The sequence below is a fragment of the Trachurus japonicus genome, chromosome 3, assembly GCF_045865225.1.
Source record: "Trachurus japonicus isolate A0001 chromosome 3, Traja_1.0".
In the NCBI taxonomy this organism is placed as follows: domain Eukaryota; kingdom Metazoa; phylum Chordata; class Actinopteri; order Carangiformes; family Carangidae; genus Trachurus; species Trachurus japonicus.
The window spans coordinates 17,864,320-17,881,560 of NC_140909.1; the positions used below are offsets into that span (position 1 = coordinate 17,864,320).

The 17,241-nt window shown below is 42.1% G+C and overlaps 1 protein-coding gene across 1 annotated transcript; it reads left to right on the plus strand.

Annotated features, from left to right (window-relative positions):
* The first annotated feature begins 4,060 nt into the window (after window positions 1-4,060).
* Window positions 4,061-8,677, plus strand: LOC146989864 (E3 SUMO-protein ligase ZBED1-like). The gene is made up of 4 exons (XM_085773023.1): window positions 4,061-5,152; window positions 5,622-6,360; window positions 8,362-8,456; window positions 8,564-8,677. The coding sequence occupies exons 1-4, from the start codon at window positions 4,163-4,165 to the stop codon at window positions 8,675-8,677; spliced, it is 1,938 nt and encodes a 645-aa protein (XP_085629149.1). The 5' UTR covers window positions 4,061-4,162.
* Window positions 8,678-17,241: the final 8,564 nt, after the last annotated feature.

Sequence of the window (17,241 nt, forward strand, 5' to 3'; positions counted from 1 at the left end):
ATGGGATTAAAAGATTTTCTGTAATAAAAAATCTAAACGTAGAAACCTCATCAGGTGGGGGCGTTGTTGATGTGAAAAAGTTTGAGGAGCGCTGCTATAGACTGCCCAATTACTCCAAAGTCTCAGAAATGCAGCAGATGTGAGCCTTAAAACATGTTACAGATTCAGTTCCCTCAACTTGAAGTCTGTTGGTTTTTTTTAAACACGTTTTTGGTTTATTAACAGAATAAGATCTGAGGTTAACACAAGCTCAAGACATTTCCATATTTCATTCTGCCAAGTGGCAATAAATAAGACGACAGAATTTGTCTGGGAATTTAAACTATATGAGTCTAAACATAAAACCATGAGTTTTTTAGAATAGTGAACAGCTAAATCAAATACAAGGTGGGAGTTAAGTGGTGGTGAAATCATTTCAGTTCATTTATAGCCTAACATTTATTTAGAGTTTATTTTCTGCAGTAATCCAAAAAATAAAATTAAAAAAATGTTGTCATAGGAACCAGACTGATGCTAACTTATGAGCTGAAGTTGAACTGCATCATCCCTACAGTACTCTAAATGCATCAAATGTAAAATGTGGAATAGACTCGAGCAGAGGCTGCTGCTCTGCCATCCAAGCCACTCAGACCTCTGGAGGCGCAAATCAAATCAGAAGTTACAAGTTTTATCCTGCAACATGGTTGCTAGGGTGAACTTTAAATAATATACCATCTGACAGTGTCGGGAAAGTTTAAAGCACCAATTTCTGAACTGCTTTTTTTTTATTGCACTACTATTACTGTTGTATGGCATTATTTCTGTCCTCATTATACAGCACTTTAAGTTATATCTATTCTGTGAAGGTTCCTATATCAATCTAATTTGATGTTCTAACTGTTTACTTGTGTGTGAGTGCCGGGCCAGCCCAAGTGTGTGTGTGTGTGTATGTTTGTGTGTGTCTGAGGCTAATGAAGCAGGCTGACAGGGGGATGGGGGTGAGGGTGGGGGGGGTTGGTGTCTATACCTCTCCAGTGTCCAAGCTCTCAGTCTCTTCCCAGGAGGCAAGCTGCCTGACAAACCCCCAGACCCTAAAGACCAAAGACGAGGAGACCTGTCACACCACGAAACCGGATGCTGTCATTTCAGGGGAAAACAGTCATGTTTACTTAGTGTTTATTACTGTGTTCATTTGGTTGGTTTGCAGTGTCCCTATATTATTCATGACAGTGTAATGTGTTGTTTGAGCGCCAACATCAGCTGCCTCCTTTCTGTCACTTGTTTTTTGGACCATATCCGCCACCTACGAGAAGTGTGTACTGTGTGTGTGTGTGTGTGTGTGCGCATGTGCATTTCCCCAATGCAGCTTCAAGGCTGAGGCCGCCACGCTCCAGAGATCTGATGGACACCAGCCATCAAAGGCAGAGAGACGTGTGACAGATATGCAGCTAAAAATACACTAATCTCTCTCTCACACATCCTTCTTTTCTTCATCTTTCTTTTCCTTGTCAGCTTCCTGTCTGAATTGTATTTTGTGCTACAAAATTACATTACATTACATTACAAAAATCACCTTATACTACTATACTATGAGTCTAATTGGCATGCAGTCTAAATAACAATATGACAGTTGCATCAAACAATTATAATAATATGTTTTTTTATTCATCCATAAAATATTTCTACTTGGCTTGTCCCATTTTTTTTATAAGGATTAAGTGACTTTTTTTTTTTTTGCTCTCTGTTTGAACTAGTTACCTGTGGCTGTTGTTGGCACATAGCCTGAGGAAAACTGCTTTATGGAAAAGAAAAATCAATGGTGAATTCATGAAGGATATTCAATGACATTCACATTCAGGGCTCTAAAAGAAGGATTAAAACACTCAGCAGTGGCTCTTCAGGCCTTGGAGATGCACACACACAGGGGGGAAAATCAAAGCTGACTGTATAATAAGGATGTGCCACTAAAACTTTTAACACAGTAACACAAAACTTTCAAAACATATTTCAAATATATATTTCCTTGAAAATAAATGTTCAAAATCTGCTACTAATTGTTATCCAAGATGGTCATAAATAGTGATTCGTACTTCAGATTACATTACTGTAGCTCCAATTTTGGCGGAAACATGTTTGTTTTGCTGTGTGACCAATTGTTGATGTACCAAACCTGCTCTGTTAGTCATGCCTCATCATCCTCAGGCGACACATACAAGCCAGAATTACTCAATGGCTCATCAAAAGGAAATCAGTCCGGCACCGTGGAGAAAATCAATGACGAAATCATCAAGGACATTCATGGACTCTCACATTCAGCATCCTGAAAGGAGCCCAAAGAGAAAAACAACCAAATGTAGGTGATTATCCTACTCTCTTCAAAGTATGAGACCTGCTACATAATGATCAATACTTTCTCATCTTTTTTGTTGTGGTAATGCAGGATGCATAACATCTTGGAGCACTTGATTCAGGAAGTGCCCCATCTCAGCATACATTTTCCCATTAAAATAGTCAGAGAAAAACACAGCTCATACAGTGGATTTCCATTAAAATCCACCATTAACTTCACCATTGAACCTTAAGGACCTGCTCTGCCTCAGAAATTACCTTCTGGTAAACTGACCTGCCGGATACCAAAACAGCTGCTTCCCCATACCTGTCCCACTTTTAAGATGGTGATTGGCTCCAACCAGTGGTTTACTTGGAGCCTGGCACGATGGAGCCTGAGGCTCGCTAGAAATACAACTGCCTGGTTCTCTCACACCATGGTTTCCAGCCTGGGGTCCTGCCCCCCTCATGGGGGCGCCAGAGATCTCAGAGCTTTGGCTCTTCTGAGGTTGTGAGGTTATCAAAATGATATTTGTACATATTAAAATAGAAAAATCCCAATAACACACCCAATTGGATAATCAAAATGATGAGAGATAATAGAAACAAAAACCTACAACTGCCGTATATTTTTGTAAATAAAAGTTTATAATTGATCACTTTCTTTGGATGCATTTGTACAGGCAGGGGTTGTGGAAAGGGGGAGGCTGGGTTCTCTAAATGTCTTTAATAAAAATGTGTTGGTAGGCTATACGTGAATAATCTATACGTCTAATTGTCTGTAGATATGTTATTGTGGAAAAGTTACACATTACAATTTAAGTTCTGAGTTTAAAACCAAGCTGAATAACGTGCCAAGACCATATTCTCAAATTACACCCTCACAACAATAAAATGCACATGTCCATAAATAATCATCATTTCCAGTATGATTTCCAATTAAACCTCAACGTCACATGACTGTGTTGGTGCAGCAGACCTGGAGAGTGAAGCTCAACAATGAGTACAGTACAGTACAGTACAGTGGGAAATGCAGCATACCAGCGCAGCAGGTATATCCAGCCCATACTTGTACATTTTTACACATGCCCATCGCTCTGATTGCCTGCTTATGGAATGGAGGGCAAAGCTACTGTAAGTGAATTGGGTGTCTTCAATCTTCCCCAATCACTTAGAGCCTGTGCATCAGTGCATGTCATCCATCATGTGGACCAGAACAAGCCCCAGACAAATGGTGCATCAGCATTCTGTGTGGCTTTAACGTTGCCATCGCTGGTCGAGGCTAGTGGTCGAGGCTAGTCCCTCTGACCGCCCAGATGAGAGATGACCCCGCAATTACGCCCGCTTGATATCAGACACCTAAACTGACCTCTAGCAGTGCTGTTAAGTCAGGGGCTTTTATTTTGCTGAGTGTCAAAAAGGCTACACGAAACTGTAACGTCTTCCCACAAGAGGATGGATGGGGTCTTGTTGGGACTAGCCCAAGAATTCGGGGAAGCATGGAGAGAGGAAATGTAGGAGGATTGAGTTACAGTAGTGGGAAATGTACAGCGATCCCTCCGTGTGTGTATGTGTGTGTGTGTGTATGGGCATATAAGTGTCACCTGTGTGTGCTCTGCCACATTATCTGCCATGTGACGCTTGGAAAGTGGAGAAGTGTTGCTAAGACAGGGTCAGTTTGGTAACCTTCCTAACATGTCACTATAGGACAGTTGAGCTTATTACTAAATGCTTGACCTAGGGCTGTCGCGGTAACCGCAAAAATGAAATATCGCGATATTAAGAATCCCACCGCGCTGCATTCTGGGCCACCGCCATCACCGCATGTGACCCGATGTGACCTGATCTCACCACGATGGCGGTTGCGCTGGTATCAAAACAAAATATTACTTCGCCTCTTTGGGAGCATTTCGGCTTTCAGCCAAATGAAAAGGGGGAGCCAGCCAATTTAAATGAGGCAATCTGTAAAATCTGCGGCAAAACGGTTCAAGTAAAACGAGGAAACACAACGAATTTAAGGGCTCACCTAGCAAGCTACCATCCAGCTACTGCGGCGCGGCTGCCGCCGCCTCCTGCCACACAGAGTCGCGGAGCAGCTCATGCCGGAGCCAGCCGACAGCTTGGAGTCGGCGAAGCCTTTGCTCGAGTCGGCAAGTACAGCAGAGACAGTGACAGACATAAACGCCTAACAGGCGCTGTTACGCGATATCTGGTTGAGGAGATGGTGCCGTTTGCCACCGTGGAGAAACCTGCATTCAAGTCGCTGCTCCAGAAATTTGACAAGCAATATGAGTTGCCAGGGAAAACCTACTTCTCAGAAACTGCGGTGCCGAAAATGTACAATACAGTTAGAGCATCGGTTCAGAGTGAGCTCAAAAGTGTGGACTTTTTCTCTGCCACCACTGACATGTGGTCAAGTGTGAATATGACTCCTTACATGAGTCTAACTGTACATTACCTGACCACAGACTGGACTCTTAAATCACGCTGCCTCGAAACAGTGTTTATGCCCCAGAATCACACATCCGACAACATCGCAGAGGCTCTACGCAGCGCGTTTGATGAGTGGTCCCTGGATGAGAAGAAGCTGGCGTGCATAACGACGGATAACGGGGCAAACATCGCCGCAGCAGTGAGAAAATTGAGCTGGACGTGGCTGAACTGCTTCGGACATAATTTACACCTGGCAGTGACAAACGCAATGGGAAGCGTTAAAGATCGCACATCCCGAGCAATGGGTCTGTGCCACACTTTAGTGGGTGCGTTCTCCCAGAGCTGGCTGAAGAGGAGGGATCTGGTGAAAGCGCAAGCGGAGCTCCAAATCCCGCAACACGGGCTCATAATGGTAAATTTGCTTTCACAAGTTATATTTATGATCTCATTGTAACCCACTGTAAGTCCATTTAATAACACAATTATCATTGAGCCTCCATATTATGATTTCTCAAAATAAACACCTACGGTAGTTAGAACGCCCTTGCAGGCTATTTTCCCGTCTTGCTGTGATTATTTAGCTATATATAGCCCTTTTTAAATCATTAGATCATGGGCCCAATAAGTTTACTAAAAAATGTGAATACTGTGAATATGAATGATCTTTTAAAATGTTGTCTGAAATTCATAAAACATAGATGCAGCCTAAATAGCTTTTTGAGATGCTTAAAAAATATTTTTCGTTTAGAAAAAAATACACTGAAACGAAAAAATTATGTTAAATGTTGACTTTTAATTATAGATATTAATTATTAAAGAATAATAATAAGCAGGTGTAATTTCAGTTCAATAATTATACGGCCATTACTCCGTCCATGCAGGACTGTCCAACAAGATGGGGCTCCAAACAAAAAATGGTGGACCGAGTTTTGGAGCAAATCCCCGCCATAAAAAGAGTGCTGGATGATCGGCGGCATCAGCATCTCATCCCCAGCTGGCAGGACATTGCAGTTTTGGAGTCGGTGAGCGCGGCATTAAAGCCAGCGGCTGAATTTACGGATCTGCTGTCTGGCGAGAACTATGTCACGGTCTCATCCATTAAACCTGTCCTGAAACTCCTCACTGAAGATGTTTTAAAACCGTCAGACGAGGACACCACTCTGACCTCGGACATCAAGCGGAAGATGTGCAGTGTTCTCGAGGAGAAGTACAGACCAGCTGCTCTTCAAAAAACTTTGGCAAAGTCCTGCTTGCTGGACCCAAGATATCGGGGCAACAATTTCGATGATGATGCGGAGGAGGAGACAAAATGCGCGCTGATCGAGGAGATATTAGACATGGAACACGGAGGGAGCGGTGCCAGTGCGTCAGCTGCTGCACAGCCAGAGTCCTTGGCGCAGACAGCGGTGCCACCAGCGGCAAAAAAAAAAACGCTCGGAGACCTGCTGAAGTCACGGACAAGCACGTCTGCAACCGTCCCGAAGAGAGCCAGAGCCGACCTGGAGCTCACTCGCTACCTGCAGGAGGAACCCACCGATCCTAATGAAAACCCCCTAGCATGGTGGCGCAACAACCAGGAGAGATTTCCCTTGCTCTCCACAGTCGCACGCAAGTACATGTGTATTTGCGCAACGAGCGCACCATCCGAGAGGGTGTTCAGTGTCGCTGGAAATGTTGTCACCCCTCTCAGATCCTCTCTCAAACCACATAAGGTTAATATGTTGGTTTTCCTTGCACGTAACAAGGACATGACCGAGCTATAAATCATCGTCCTTTTTGTGTGTGTGAATGTGAAATTGTAGTGCCTGGTAGTTGGTACATCTCATTTTGTATACTTAATTTTAAAAAAACAAAACAAGCAGGCACTTGTTTTTTATTTCAGTAAGATACTGCAACAAAATTTGCATTTAAAAGTTCAGCCTTCTCCTGAATTTTGTTAAGTTCAATCAGTAGGAGAAACGACGTGCATATTTGCACAGATCTCGCATGTGCCGTTATTGCCCTTTGATCTGCATTCAATAAAATAAAAAGTGTTATAAAATTGCCATGTCTTTTTTTATAACCGTTTTTAAATGTGTAGGCGCCATGTTTCAGAGGAAATATTGCAATGAGTTTAGTAATTTAGTAATTAACAAACGAATTTGCTAGATAGATTTAAAAAAAAAAAAAAAAAAAAAAAAAAAAATGGTGCAATAATATCGCACACCGCGATATTGGGCCGCCCTGACTCACCGCAGGGGGAATTCCTCAACCGTGACAGCCCTAGCTTGACCCACACCTTGGCCCTCTCTGAGAGTGAAGGAGCCATCTCCTGATGGCCTTAACTAATCCGTAGATGGAGGGACTGTTTAATGGATTACTACACCTCTTCCTCTTCCTCTCTCTCTCTCTCTCTCGCTCCCCCTCAGTTGCTGCTGTGCACAGCTGTCTTCACACAAAGGCATGCACACACAGACACTCACACACACACAGAACATACACACTCACACAACACCTGGAAATCCTCTCAGAAAAGAGTCTCTCGGAAAAAAATGATCATACACAGCTCTGAGTGGTTGATAAGTGGTTGGTACGTTACTCATATTGAATGATACTTTGACTCTACGTTGAGAGAATTAGCTTTTCACACAACATGAAGAATTGGATATTGAGATTTCTGAAGTGATATTGTCTTTTATAACTTTAAAATACAGTGTTTGCCCCAGCACTGAGAGGGTGAGACAGCTGCTGACCTATTTATTTACTGCAAAATGGATTTGAAAAAGTGAGAATTTTTGAAACCTTTCACCCACCCTGAAACCACATGTGAATCTATACAGTAGACTCAATAGGGACACAATTAGCCTGGAAACATATTGGAGCCTCCAACACCTACTGATCTGAAGTGAAAGTAGCCTGTAAAATCTATACCTCCTAAATTACTTGACTCACTGTTTCCTCCTGCTCTCTGTTTAAAAGGTTGGTATTATGGGGCGGTGTTTGGTTCAGTTGGTGGAGCACTCGCCCCATGTGTTGAGGCCGTGGTCCTCACTGCAGGCGACCACGGTTCGGGTCCCCTGTCCTGCATGTCATCCCCCCCTCTCTGCCTCCCAATTCCTGTCTCTCTCTCAACTGTCCTGTCCATTAAAGGCCAAAAAGCCCCCCCCAAAAAAGGGTTGGTATTCAGTTAGAATAAAAGCTCTTCTGAAAACAAAAAAAAAAAAGGACAACACTGTAACTTCTTCAGAAATACTGAATGAATGAATACAACTCCTGATGTATAGTGGGGAGAGAGCTGCCTCAGTGCATGTGAATGTATCTCTCTGATCTCATTTCGTCTGCGTGTGTCATGACATAGCAAGGTGGTATTTGTGAAACTTGGTGACAACAGTGTCACCCAGAGGAATCTAAAGAGCCATAGCTCCCCCTGCGTATTAACACAGTGCTGCTGCTGCTAAAAAAAACTGGCACAACCAGTCATCCCTGGGCTACCTGCCATGTTCGTCTATGAACACCCTGTAACATATGACAACCAATCAGCAGGATATAGGATTCACCTTAGTGCCAAAAGATTTTTTTTTTTTACCATGGGTGGCTCTGGTGAGAAAACCTTCTCCTCCTGTCTGTGTTGGTCCCACACAGTGAACTGTTCCAGAGCCCAGTTAGTTTCCATACAAGAGCAGTTTAGGGGTCAAGCCATCGTATATCGGCAGGCGACACAGACAAACTGGAGCCCGGTAAGATGGAAGTCCCACACACTGTCAAACAGAATATTCCCCTGAGCGGAGCTATCGACAGGACAAACATCAAGGAATCCTCCCCCTGTTTGTGCCTCTCTCCTCAGTATGTCAAAGCACACCCTCTTGACCTCCAGACTCCAGATCCTCTCCTCACACCTGTGGTCACATCAAACATTCAGAGGCTACAGCTGCCAGGACATAGGACCACGCATATCTAGACTCATGCACACACACATACACAGGACATATGTGTGCACAAACACAAGTGCATTGGGATTCGAACACAGACACAGACTACAGATGTGTCCAAGGGAGGCCTAAAGATTTGTAAGTCTGCAAGCTGCTTTTTTCCCCCCACAAACACTGTATCATTCCTGTAGTTCAGTGAAGAAGAAAAATACCAAAGACAACGAGTCATTGATTGTAGAAAATGTCACTTGTCACAGTTAAATTAGCTGAATGGCTTCATATTTTAATTATGATCCAATTAACATGATTAAAGATCGAGCGGTAGCCCAACGTAAATCTTGTCTTTGACATGGATTTTATTAATATCTGAGTGAATCCTCACGACACACCCATGCTTGTGTCTCACTGCTCGAGACTCCTGCCCATAGGTCTCTGTTGCATTATAGTGCTGTGTGACAATGTAATCCTATAGTGGAGAAGCAGCACTCCCCCCATCTTCATTAGTAGGAGTTTAAATTCCTGCAGCCTCTCTGAGCACTCGACCAGGGGAACTGTATCCTACGCCACACCGGGGCAGACGGAGGTGGCGCCTCTGCAATTTCATTTTGTTTAAAAATACTCCCCAAATGTTGTTAGAGCTGCATTAAAGGATCCTGTGTTAAAACAGGCAGGAGGGGAGGATTGAATCAGCTCAGCTGTGGGTTGGCACTCCTCACAGCTCCACTCTGCATTAAAGGCCTGTTGGGTTACACTCTCAGCAGGAGACGGTGCTACAAGCAGCCCACGCTAACTGCATTAATTCCTCTGTGTTGTTAGATATACAGCACCTGTGGATACAACTCGCTCTGTTGTCTGTAATTACTGTCTGAACAACAAAGCAATACACGCTGGCTGTGGCTGCCTGCTCTGTCAAGACTGAAGAGTCTCCCTTCACAACCTCCAGACTGAACGCTGTGGTGAAATCTGGCAAAAAGGAATCTTCAGTTCTGTCGTGCTGTGAAACCTTTGGTCACTGCAGGACAACTCTTCAAATATACATTATCTTCATGCCAAAAAAATCACAATGGGGTAAAACAGTCAAATTCTCACTAGCTTGAGTTGTGCGCTCTGATCCCTCTGCTTGAATGAAAATTTCTACTTTGCACAAAACTTTAAAGCACATGTTTAGAAAAAGAAACTGAAATAATTAACTAGGTTTTGAAGAACCTCAAGTGAATTATATTTCTATTTCATTTAACATCATGTATTTGCAAGAAAACTAATGATTAACTGATAATTAAAATCATTGCTGATGAATTCACTTCAGTCAACAAATTGATTAAATTTACCGACTGTTGCCAACCTGTAATGCAAGTGAAGGTTTGGATTTATCTTCAACTCCTGTTTATCAGTGTGTACTGTACTGTATGTGAGTTTTCAGAGCACAGTGAGAGTCTGTGTGGGGACACAAGAAACAGTACCAACTTTCTTTTCCACTGATAAAAGTAAAAGGACACACGAAGCAGCATCTGTGCTCAGGGCTGAAACACATATGCTGCTGTTGTTATAATTCTACATTCAAGGTTTAACTGGCCATTCTTCTTCCAAATGTAGAAATGTTTCAGAGGAGTTCACCCTGGAAAAATTCATCTGTATGTAGTGAAGAAAACTATTGATTTCCCTGCAGTCTGAATGGTGGGAATGTGCTCGGCAAACGCAGCCGAGTGCAAGTGGGATTTTTGTCTGTCCTAGCTGCCGTCTATTTGTCTCTCCACCTTTTGTTTGTTGAGGCTGTATCCTCTGTCCTGATTTGCGTCAGTCTAGCTGGATGCTTTCCACCCGGTGAACTGCATCTGAAACGCGCTTTTAAATAAATAAAGACAAAAACCCAGCTGCTGCACAGCCTGGATATGTTCATGTGCATTGTTATTTCTTTTGTTTGTCAGCTATGAAAAGTACATGGTTTCATTTGCTGCACTGCTGGAATACAAAACCACTCGCTGTCGATATCAGTGATATTCAACCTTCAAACTGAGATTACTGTTTTGGGTTTAGATGTCGACCAATCTGCAGCTGGTTCAACTTTAATAGACTCGTAATATCAGAAACCCCGTCTGTCGGCCCTGCTTTCTTTTCTTATAATCACAATTAAATACACGGCTTTGTCCTCGGTGTCAGACAAAAGCAAAAAATACATGCAACAAAGGTCACATCGAAAAATGTGCACCCAACTGATATTATACTAGCATGAAGATAAAATCCTCTTGAAGGGAGAATTCTCACTCATTTGTCCTTTATGAAGCAATTAGTGCTTTTTCCAGAGTGTTACAGGCTAAATGATTACTATCTGTCTCTCACCAAACCTACAAAGACACAGGAGTGTTGAGAGACCTGTGTACATCTGCTGTGATTGGCAAAGAAGAAAGAAAATACATTAGGGCCATTACTGAGAAAAGGTTTTTATCAATAAGACAGAGCTGCAACATCTAATAGAGACAAGACGCCAGCAATTGCCAGCATCTTTTTCATGTTCCTGCACTCAAGAGGCCTTTCAGGACTCATTACAAAGGCTGAATCACTTTGAATGTCTGTGGATGCTGAGGGAGGGATTGTTATGCCTTAACAAGAATATGTAAGAGTGCATGGAAAGAACACAAGAGGAGGGAAGACAGTGTAGAGAGACGTGTGTCTCTATACTGTAGGATCTGTGTGGAAAACACACACAAAATCACACACAGGCACACAGTCCAAGACTGAGGTCAGTGGTCCGTCTTTCCTTTTGTGCAGGCTCAGTGTCACGTCAAGCTAACAGATGGACACTGATCCTCCCCTTATGGACTCCGATGGACTCCTGAAATCAAGATGGATCTTGGCTTCCTCACATTTGCACTCTGAAAATGCCCCGGGCATTCATCAAAATGACACACAAAAGAAGCCGTTGTTTGTGTATTTCCAACGTGGTTGAAAAGAATGACAGCACAGACCTCACCTCAGCTTCGGGCAGTTAAGACTTCGCCGTGTGCACTCGTGCCTTATTATTAGTGGGATTAGGTAACTCATTGATTTGTGCTTAAGTTGAGATAATACGCAAATAATGTGCATTTTGAGAATTAGCAAAGGAAAAAGCTATTTCGATATTCTGACTGCGGGTTCTCCTGGTATTCACTCACCTTCAGGGTAAATCACTCAACTTAATCAGATAAGGTCATTTATCACACCAGAGCTTTTGCTAAACCTGTTACGCCTCATCTTTCTATTATTAAGAGGTTTTTAACAGATTTTTTTTTCACTCCTCTGAGCACCAGGTAGCCTGGGCTGCTGCTACGAACGCAGATATTGCATCTCTGCATGTACAGAAACATGTGTGTGAGTGTGAGGCTAGCATTGTGCAAAGCGTTGAGTGCATTACAGCTGGGGTGAGCGAAAGAGAACAAAATGCGGCTGGTTCCGAATGAGTCCTTTTATCAGGCGATCGGTGCCCGCTGGGAAACCTTGAGAGCCCAAACTGAGTTTTAAGTGAGACTGCAACTGCTAGGGCCATTATCCTTTCACTCTTAGACCTTTCTCTCTCTGTCTGTATGTGTGTCTGTATATGTGTGCATACATGTGTGTCCATGCCTATGTGTGTGTGTGTGTGTGCGTCCTTCCCCTGCCTTGAAAGCCCTCGGAGCCTCAGGGAGCTGTGAAAAATCAATACTCTTCGGCAGCTCTGCCTCTTTATTCATTTAATAACTCACTACCATTGCATTACTGTTCCACTGATCTCCCATCACAGGGCCCAGATTGACACCTTTGTGCTCTTTTACCACACTGGAGTTTGATGTAATCAGTTAAACCTCCACCTCACGCCTGACACATGCATCAGATGGACCTTGAGTATGAACATGGGTGCATCAACAACATCGCAATATGAAAAAGAGGAGTCAAAGTGTATAGCCTAAGTGTGAGTGAAGAATCTTCATGTGTCTGGCATCCGCTTGACTGTCTGACGGCGAGCGGCGCTGTAATCCTGGAAGTGGGCGTCAAATGGGAGTAACACACATAAATAACTGCCGCGGGTTTGTAGAAAGCAAGGCTGGGAACACTGAGAACACCTACTGTGCATATAGAGACGTGTGTTGGTGGAAGTAAAGAAATCAAAGTGTCATTAACGTGCAATAGACAAGGTGAGGGATGGTGACAGTTTTCACCAGGTGAGGCGTTTCATCTGTGCATGAGTCACGTTGTGAATGTTAAAAACTTTGGTATGTGACATAGGAAGAAGGCTGTGTGTGTTTGCATATGTGTGTGTGTGTGTGTGTGCATGCGCGTGTATCTTTGTGTGTGCACGTTGGACAGTGATTGTGATGGTGGAGGTGGGGGTTGCCTCCCTGTGTGGGACTCGAAGCAGAGAGCAGGTGGGCTCGGGATGGAGCAGAGAATCTGTATTGATTGTTTTTGTGCCTCAGAGCTGTTTAGCTGTTGTCAAAGCTGCCTCTACCAGCTGAGAGGCAAATTGCAGCATTTACACCGGGAGGCGTTTTCTTTTTTTAAAGCCTATTTATTTATTTATTTATCTATGTAACGATGGGAGATGTATCTACAATCTACAGAGCCAGAGGATTGTCTCTCCACTTTATTCACACTCTTAGCCAAACTGCCAAAATTAAAGACAGGCCGCTCTGGTGAGAAAGACAAAGTGGGGCAGAAGTCGTTAGAGTCATTCACACAGACAGAGAGGAATAATAAAAGAGAAAAAAAAAAGTCACAACGAAAAACTTCACCGTATTTGAAAAAAAAAAAAAAAAATCAAATGCTTTTCACTTTTCTTATGCCTCAAAATCATGAATAAATTAGTGGGAACAAAGGGTTATCACACAGAATTAACACAGCAACATTTGGGCCTAATATGTCAGAGTGCCATTTGAATACCACTCACCACTCCCTAGTCCTCTATAGTGAGTTTTCTTTTTTATAGTGATGCCCTTATACAGTATATTGTGAGAATCATTATCCTGCAATGCACTGTGAAAAATAGTGTACAACCAATGGCCATGCACAAAACAATACCATCATGCATTTAATTTATCCAATGAGCTCAGTGAACTGCCTGGATAGTGAGAAGAGAGGAGTGAATGAATTATCTCAGAGACTCTTTGTCTTGTAACATCTGTCTAAATCACTTTGATCCACTTATGCATTGCTGCTCATTTAGGACTGCTTCCAAATTATGTCCAGTAGCCTATATCACATTTAGATTTTTAACAAATTGTGACGCTTTGTTGTACTCATCATTTCAATGTAAGTCTGTCACAATAATAGGAAGCAGATTTTCCCCTTTTTCGTTTTTTTATTTTTATTTTTAGATATATGTTTTATGCTTTTAATGGCTTCATCACAGGACAAAATGAGAGACAGAAAATCAGAGAAGAGAGAGGGCAAAGGGCTGCGAGTTGGATTTGAATGTGGGCCGCTGCGGTTAGGACTGTGCCTATAGATGGGCCGTGCTCTACAGGGTGAACCACCCAGCGCCCGCAGTGATCCCCTTCTACAATTTACCCAAACGGTCTGTCATTTGTAGGAACTTAATGAGAATTACCCCCTGTTACGGATATGACGATTCGAACTGGAGCCACAAACCACCAGGAAACAGCTGTAGGAAACTTGTAGGTAAAATATACGCACCTTGATGTTTCAGTGCAGCCACAAACTGCACACACAAACTTTTAATTACAAGTCTTTCCTCTCTTTGGCCTATATGTTGGAACGTTCATGTAGGTTCACAATCTATAGCTTATTTCCAGCAAATCTAGTGTGTCTGACACAGCCTTGCTCTCTGGATTCATCCTAGATGAGACTGTATCATTCTACAAAGGCTGTTCAAGGCTGCTGATCACAAACAAGCCGAGCAGAGGAAAAATAAAAAAAACAAGATCACAATGAGAAAATACAAAAGAAAACCAACAAACAGAAACTGTCGGTTTCCCTGTTATTTCGCGTGATTTTGTGAATGTTAAAAAGAAAATGTTAAATTATTTTTTCTAGTTTCTACAGTTTTCTGTAACTTTTGTGAAATTTTGACAAAGAACAGAAGAGACTGACATAATTTACAATAATTTCAGCCCGGTGTACACAGTTGATTTTGAATTTATTTGCAGTCTCAGGTGAAACCACAAAGACAACAACAAGTCCCTGAAACCCAAGGAAGTTGTAAAAAAATAAATTACACATTTTAATTTCAACCAGGGCAATGATCAGTTATCAGGTATCCTTATAGAGTTGAATATTGTGCATCACTGGCAGGGTCCTCTGTGTGTAATTACTGTAGGTAATAATGTTCAAAGATGCAGTTCTCAATGTCAGGAAGTTTTTAAAACCTGAAACAAGCCTGAAATCTGAAACAGTATTTCAAGCCAACATCTTAAAAAGACAAATCAGCATCTGCATCACAGCTATGACAGGGACTGAACCATGAACACACACAGCTGCAACGTTAAGGTAGAGACAAGAAAATGGTCTTTTAAAGACTTGTAAGAGCTAATATAACTGATTCTATACTTCCAACACCTAAACCATCAAACAGATGTTTGGTCTATCCCAGATTTGGTGACTTGCACAGCAGCTACAGGCTTATGCAGTTTCATTTATTGGAATAATAAGAAGGTGAGGGGGGAGGGTAGGAGTCAGTCAATCAAAAAAGGAAAGAAGAAAGGTGGAAAACGGTTGTGTACAATGACCACTGAGAAGCACTGCTCCTGTATGCAGCTGCTAAAGATAAAGATTCTAAAAAATAGACAGAAAAGCAATACATCCGATGTTGAACCACCATAAAGCACTGATTTAGGTCCACAGAACTTTTACAATACTGTGTTTTACCTGATAGGTTGAGTCATCAGTGCAGAGGGCTTAAGTGTACCGTTTTATGATGGTGCTCGAGCAGAAGCAGAATATGCACACTACAGTGTGTTTGCTGATCCAATAACCAGCAGGGAAAGTTAATGACATGAAAGGATCTGCTGTTTGCCAAACAGACTGAAACACATGATTGATTGATAATCCAGGGAGCCTCAATGCCATGTAAGTCAATAATATAATAGCATGTATCTGGAGTACGCTAAAGTGGTACATGAATACAGCCAGAGAAATACTGGACAACGGGCTCTTTAGGACTAATTGGTAGTGGGAAAGCATTGGTGTTTAAATGGGGGCTGCTGATGGGAAAACTGGGAGTTACAAGCTCACAAATGGCTGGTTAAAACGGATGAGAAGGCTTCACCAGGAAACACCCCCACCCCTCACCCACCTTTACATATAAAAATGCCATTGAACTGTTGTGGAGCCAGCGCTTCAACTCTTAATGGATCCATTCATTGGCCAACATGAGACATTGGGAATATTTTGCAGGATGAAGCAGAGAGATGTAACTACAGGAAAATAAACAACACAGTGTTAAAATTACCATGTACAGTAACATTTCTATTCACAGCCTTCTTTTAATGATAGTTCTTATAATACATTTTTGGGTGGTCCACAATCATCGCATCACGCAGATGGAAAAAACTATGCTACACTAATGGGCCTCATTCACCAATATCTTCTCAGATTCTTTCTGAAGCTGTTCTTAAGAAAACTCTACGTCTGATTCATCAACATGTTCTTAAACCGCAGAATTGTTCGCAGCTGTGTTCTTACATTGATGAATGCCATCTCCTGTAAGTTGAGAGTGCGTGCCAGGTGATCCTTATTAACATAGGATTAGCATACATATAGGTAAACACCCCATCAGGGCATGGGAGTGCAGGGCTATGTGCGCACAGAAACCACAGACACTCAGCAGAGAAGGTGAAGTGAGAAAGAAAGATAAAAGACTGGTAGTGAAGTGGAGCTACCACTGCTGGAAGTGAAACTAAAAAAAAAACAGCTTATGTTTAGTTTATATTTTTATATTTAGTTATTATTAGCGTCAGCAGTGGATGTAAAGTAACAGAAAATAAAGATGCTGTCAGTCGTTCACTGAATGTTGTAGGCCTGTCTAAAGAAGAGCGCACGACTGATGAAGGAAAGAAGAAATGGTTTGATATCTAATCTGAGGTTAAATAAAGTATTGTCAAACAAAGAAGAGAGATGCAGAGCACTGGAGGGGACAGGCTGGTCCAGACTGATCTGAGCTGGACCAAAGCATCGGGTTATTATCAGAGAGACCACACTCTCAGGTGTGACGTCATAAATATTATCATATTATCATATAGCCTGTAACATGATCAGTCACTTAATTGCTATTGGATGGCACAGTAATTCCCAATAAACATAACTGTTATGAATGGTGTTTTTTAAGAGATGATTTGTAAAATCATAAATGATAAATATATATTTTAACTCAAATCATATAATATTATACAACTGCAGAACAGAAGAAAATGCAATAATCAATTATTTTGCACAAGTGTCAGCTCTCAAATGTGCGTAAGTATGCTCCTGAGTGTGCGTAGATTTTATTCTTAGCTAAGAACAAATCCTGGACAAGAAAACATTCATGGATGCCACAATCTTCGTAAAAACTTCGTAAGTAGGACTTAAGAACAAATTTGTTCCTAAGAAAAGTTCATGAATGAGTTACGTAGTGTGCCATCATAAA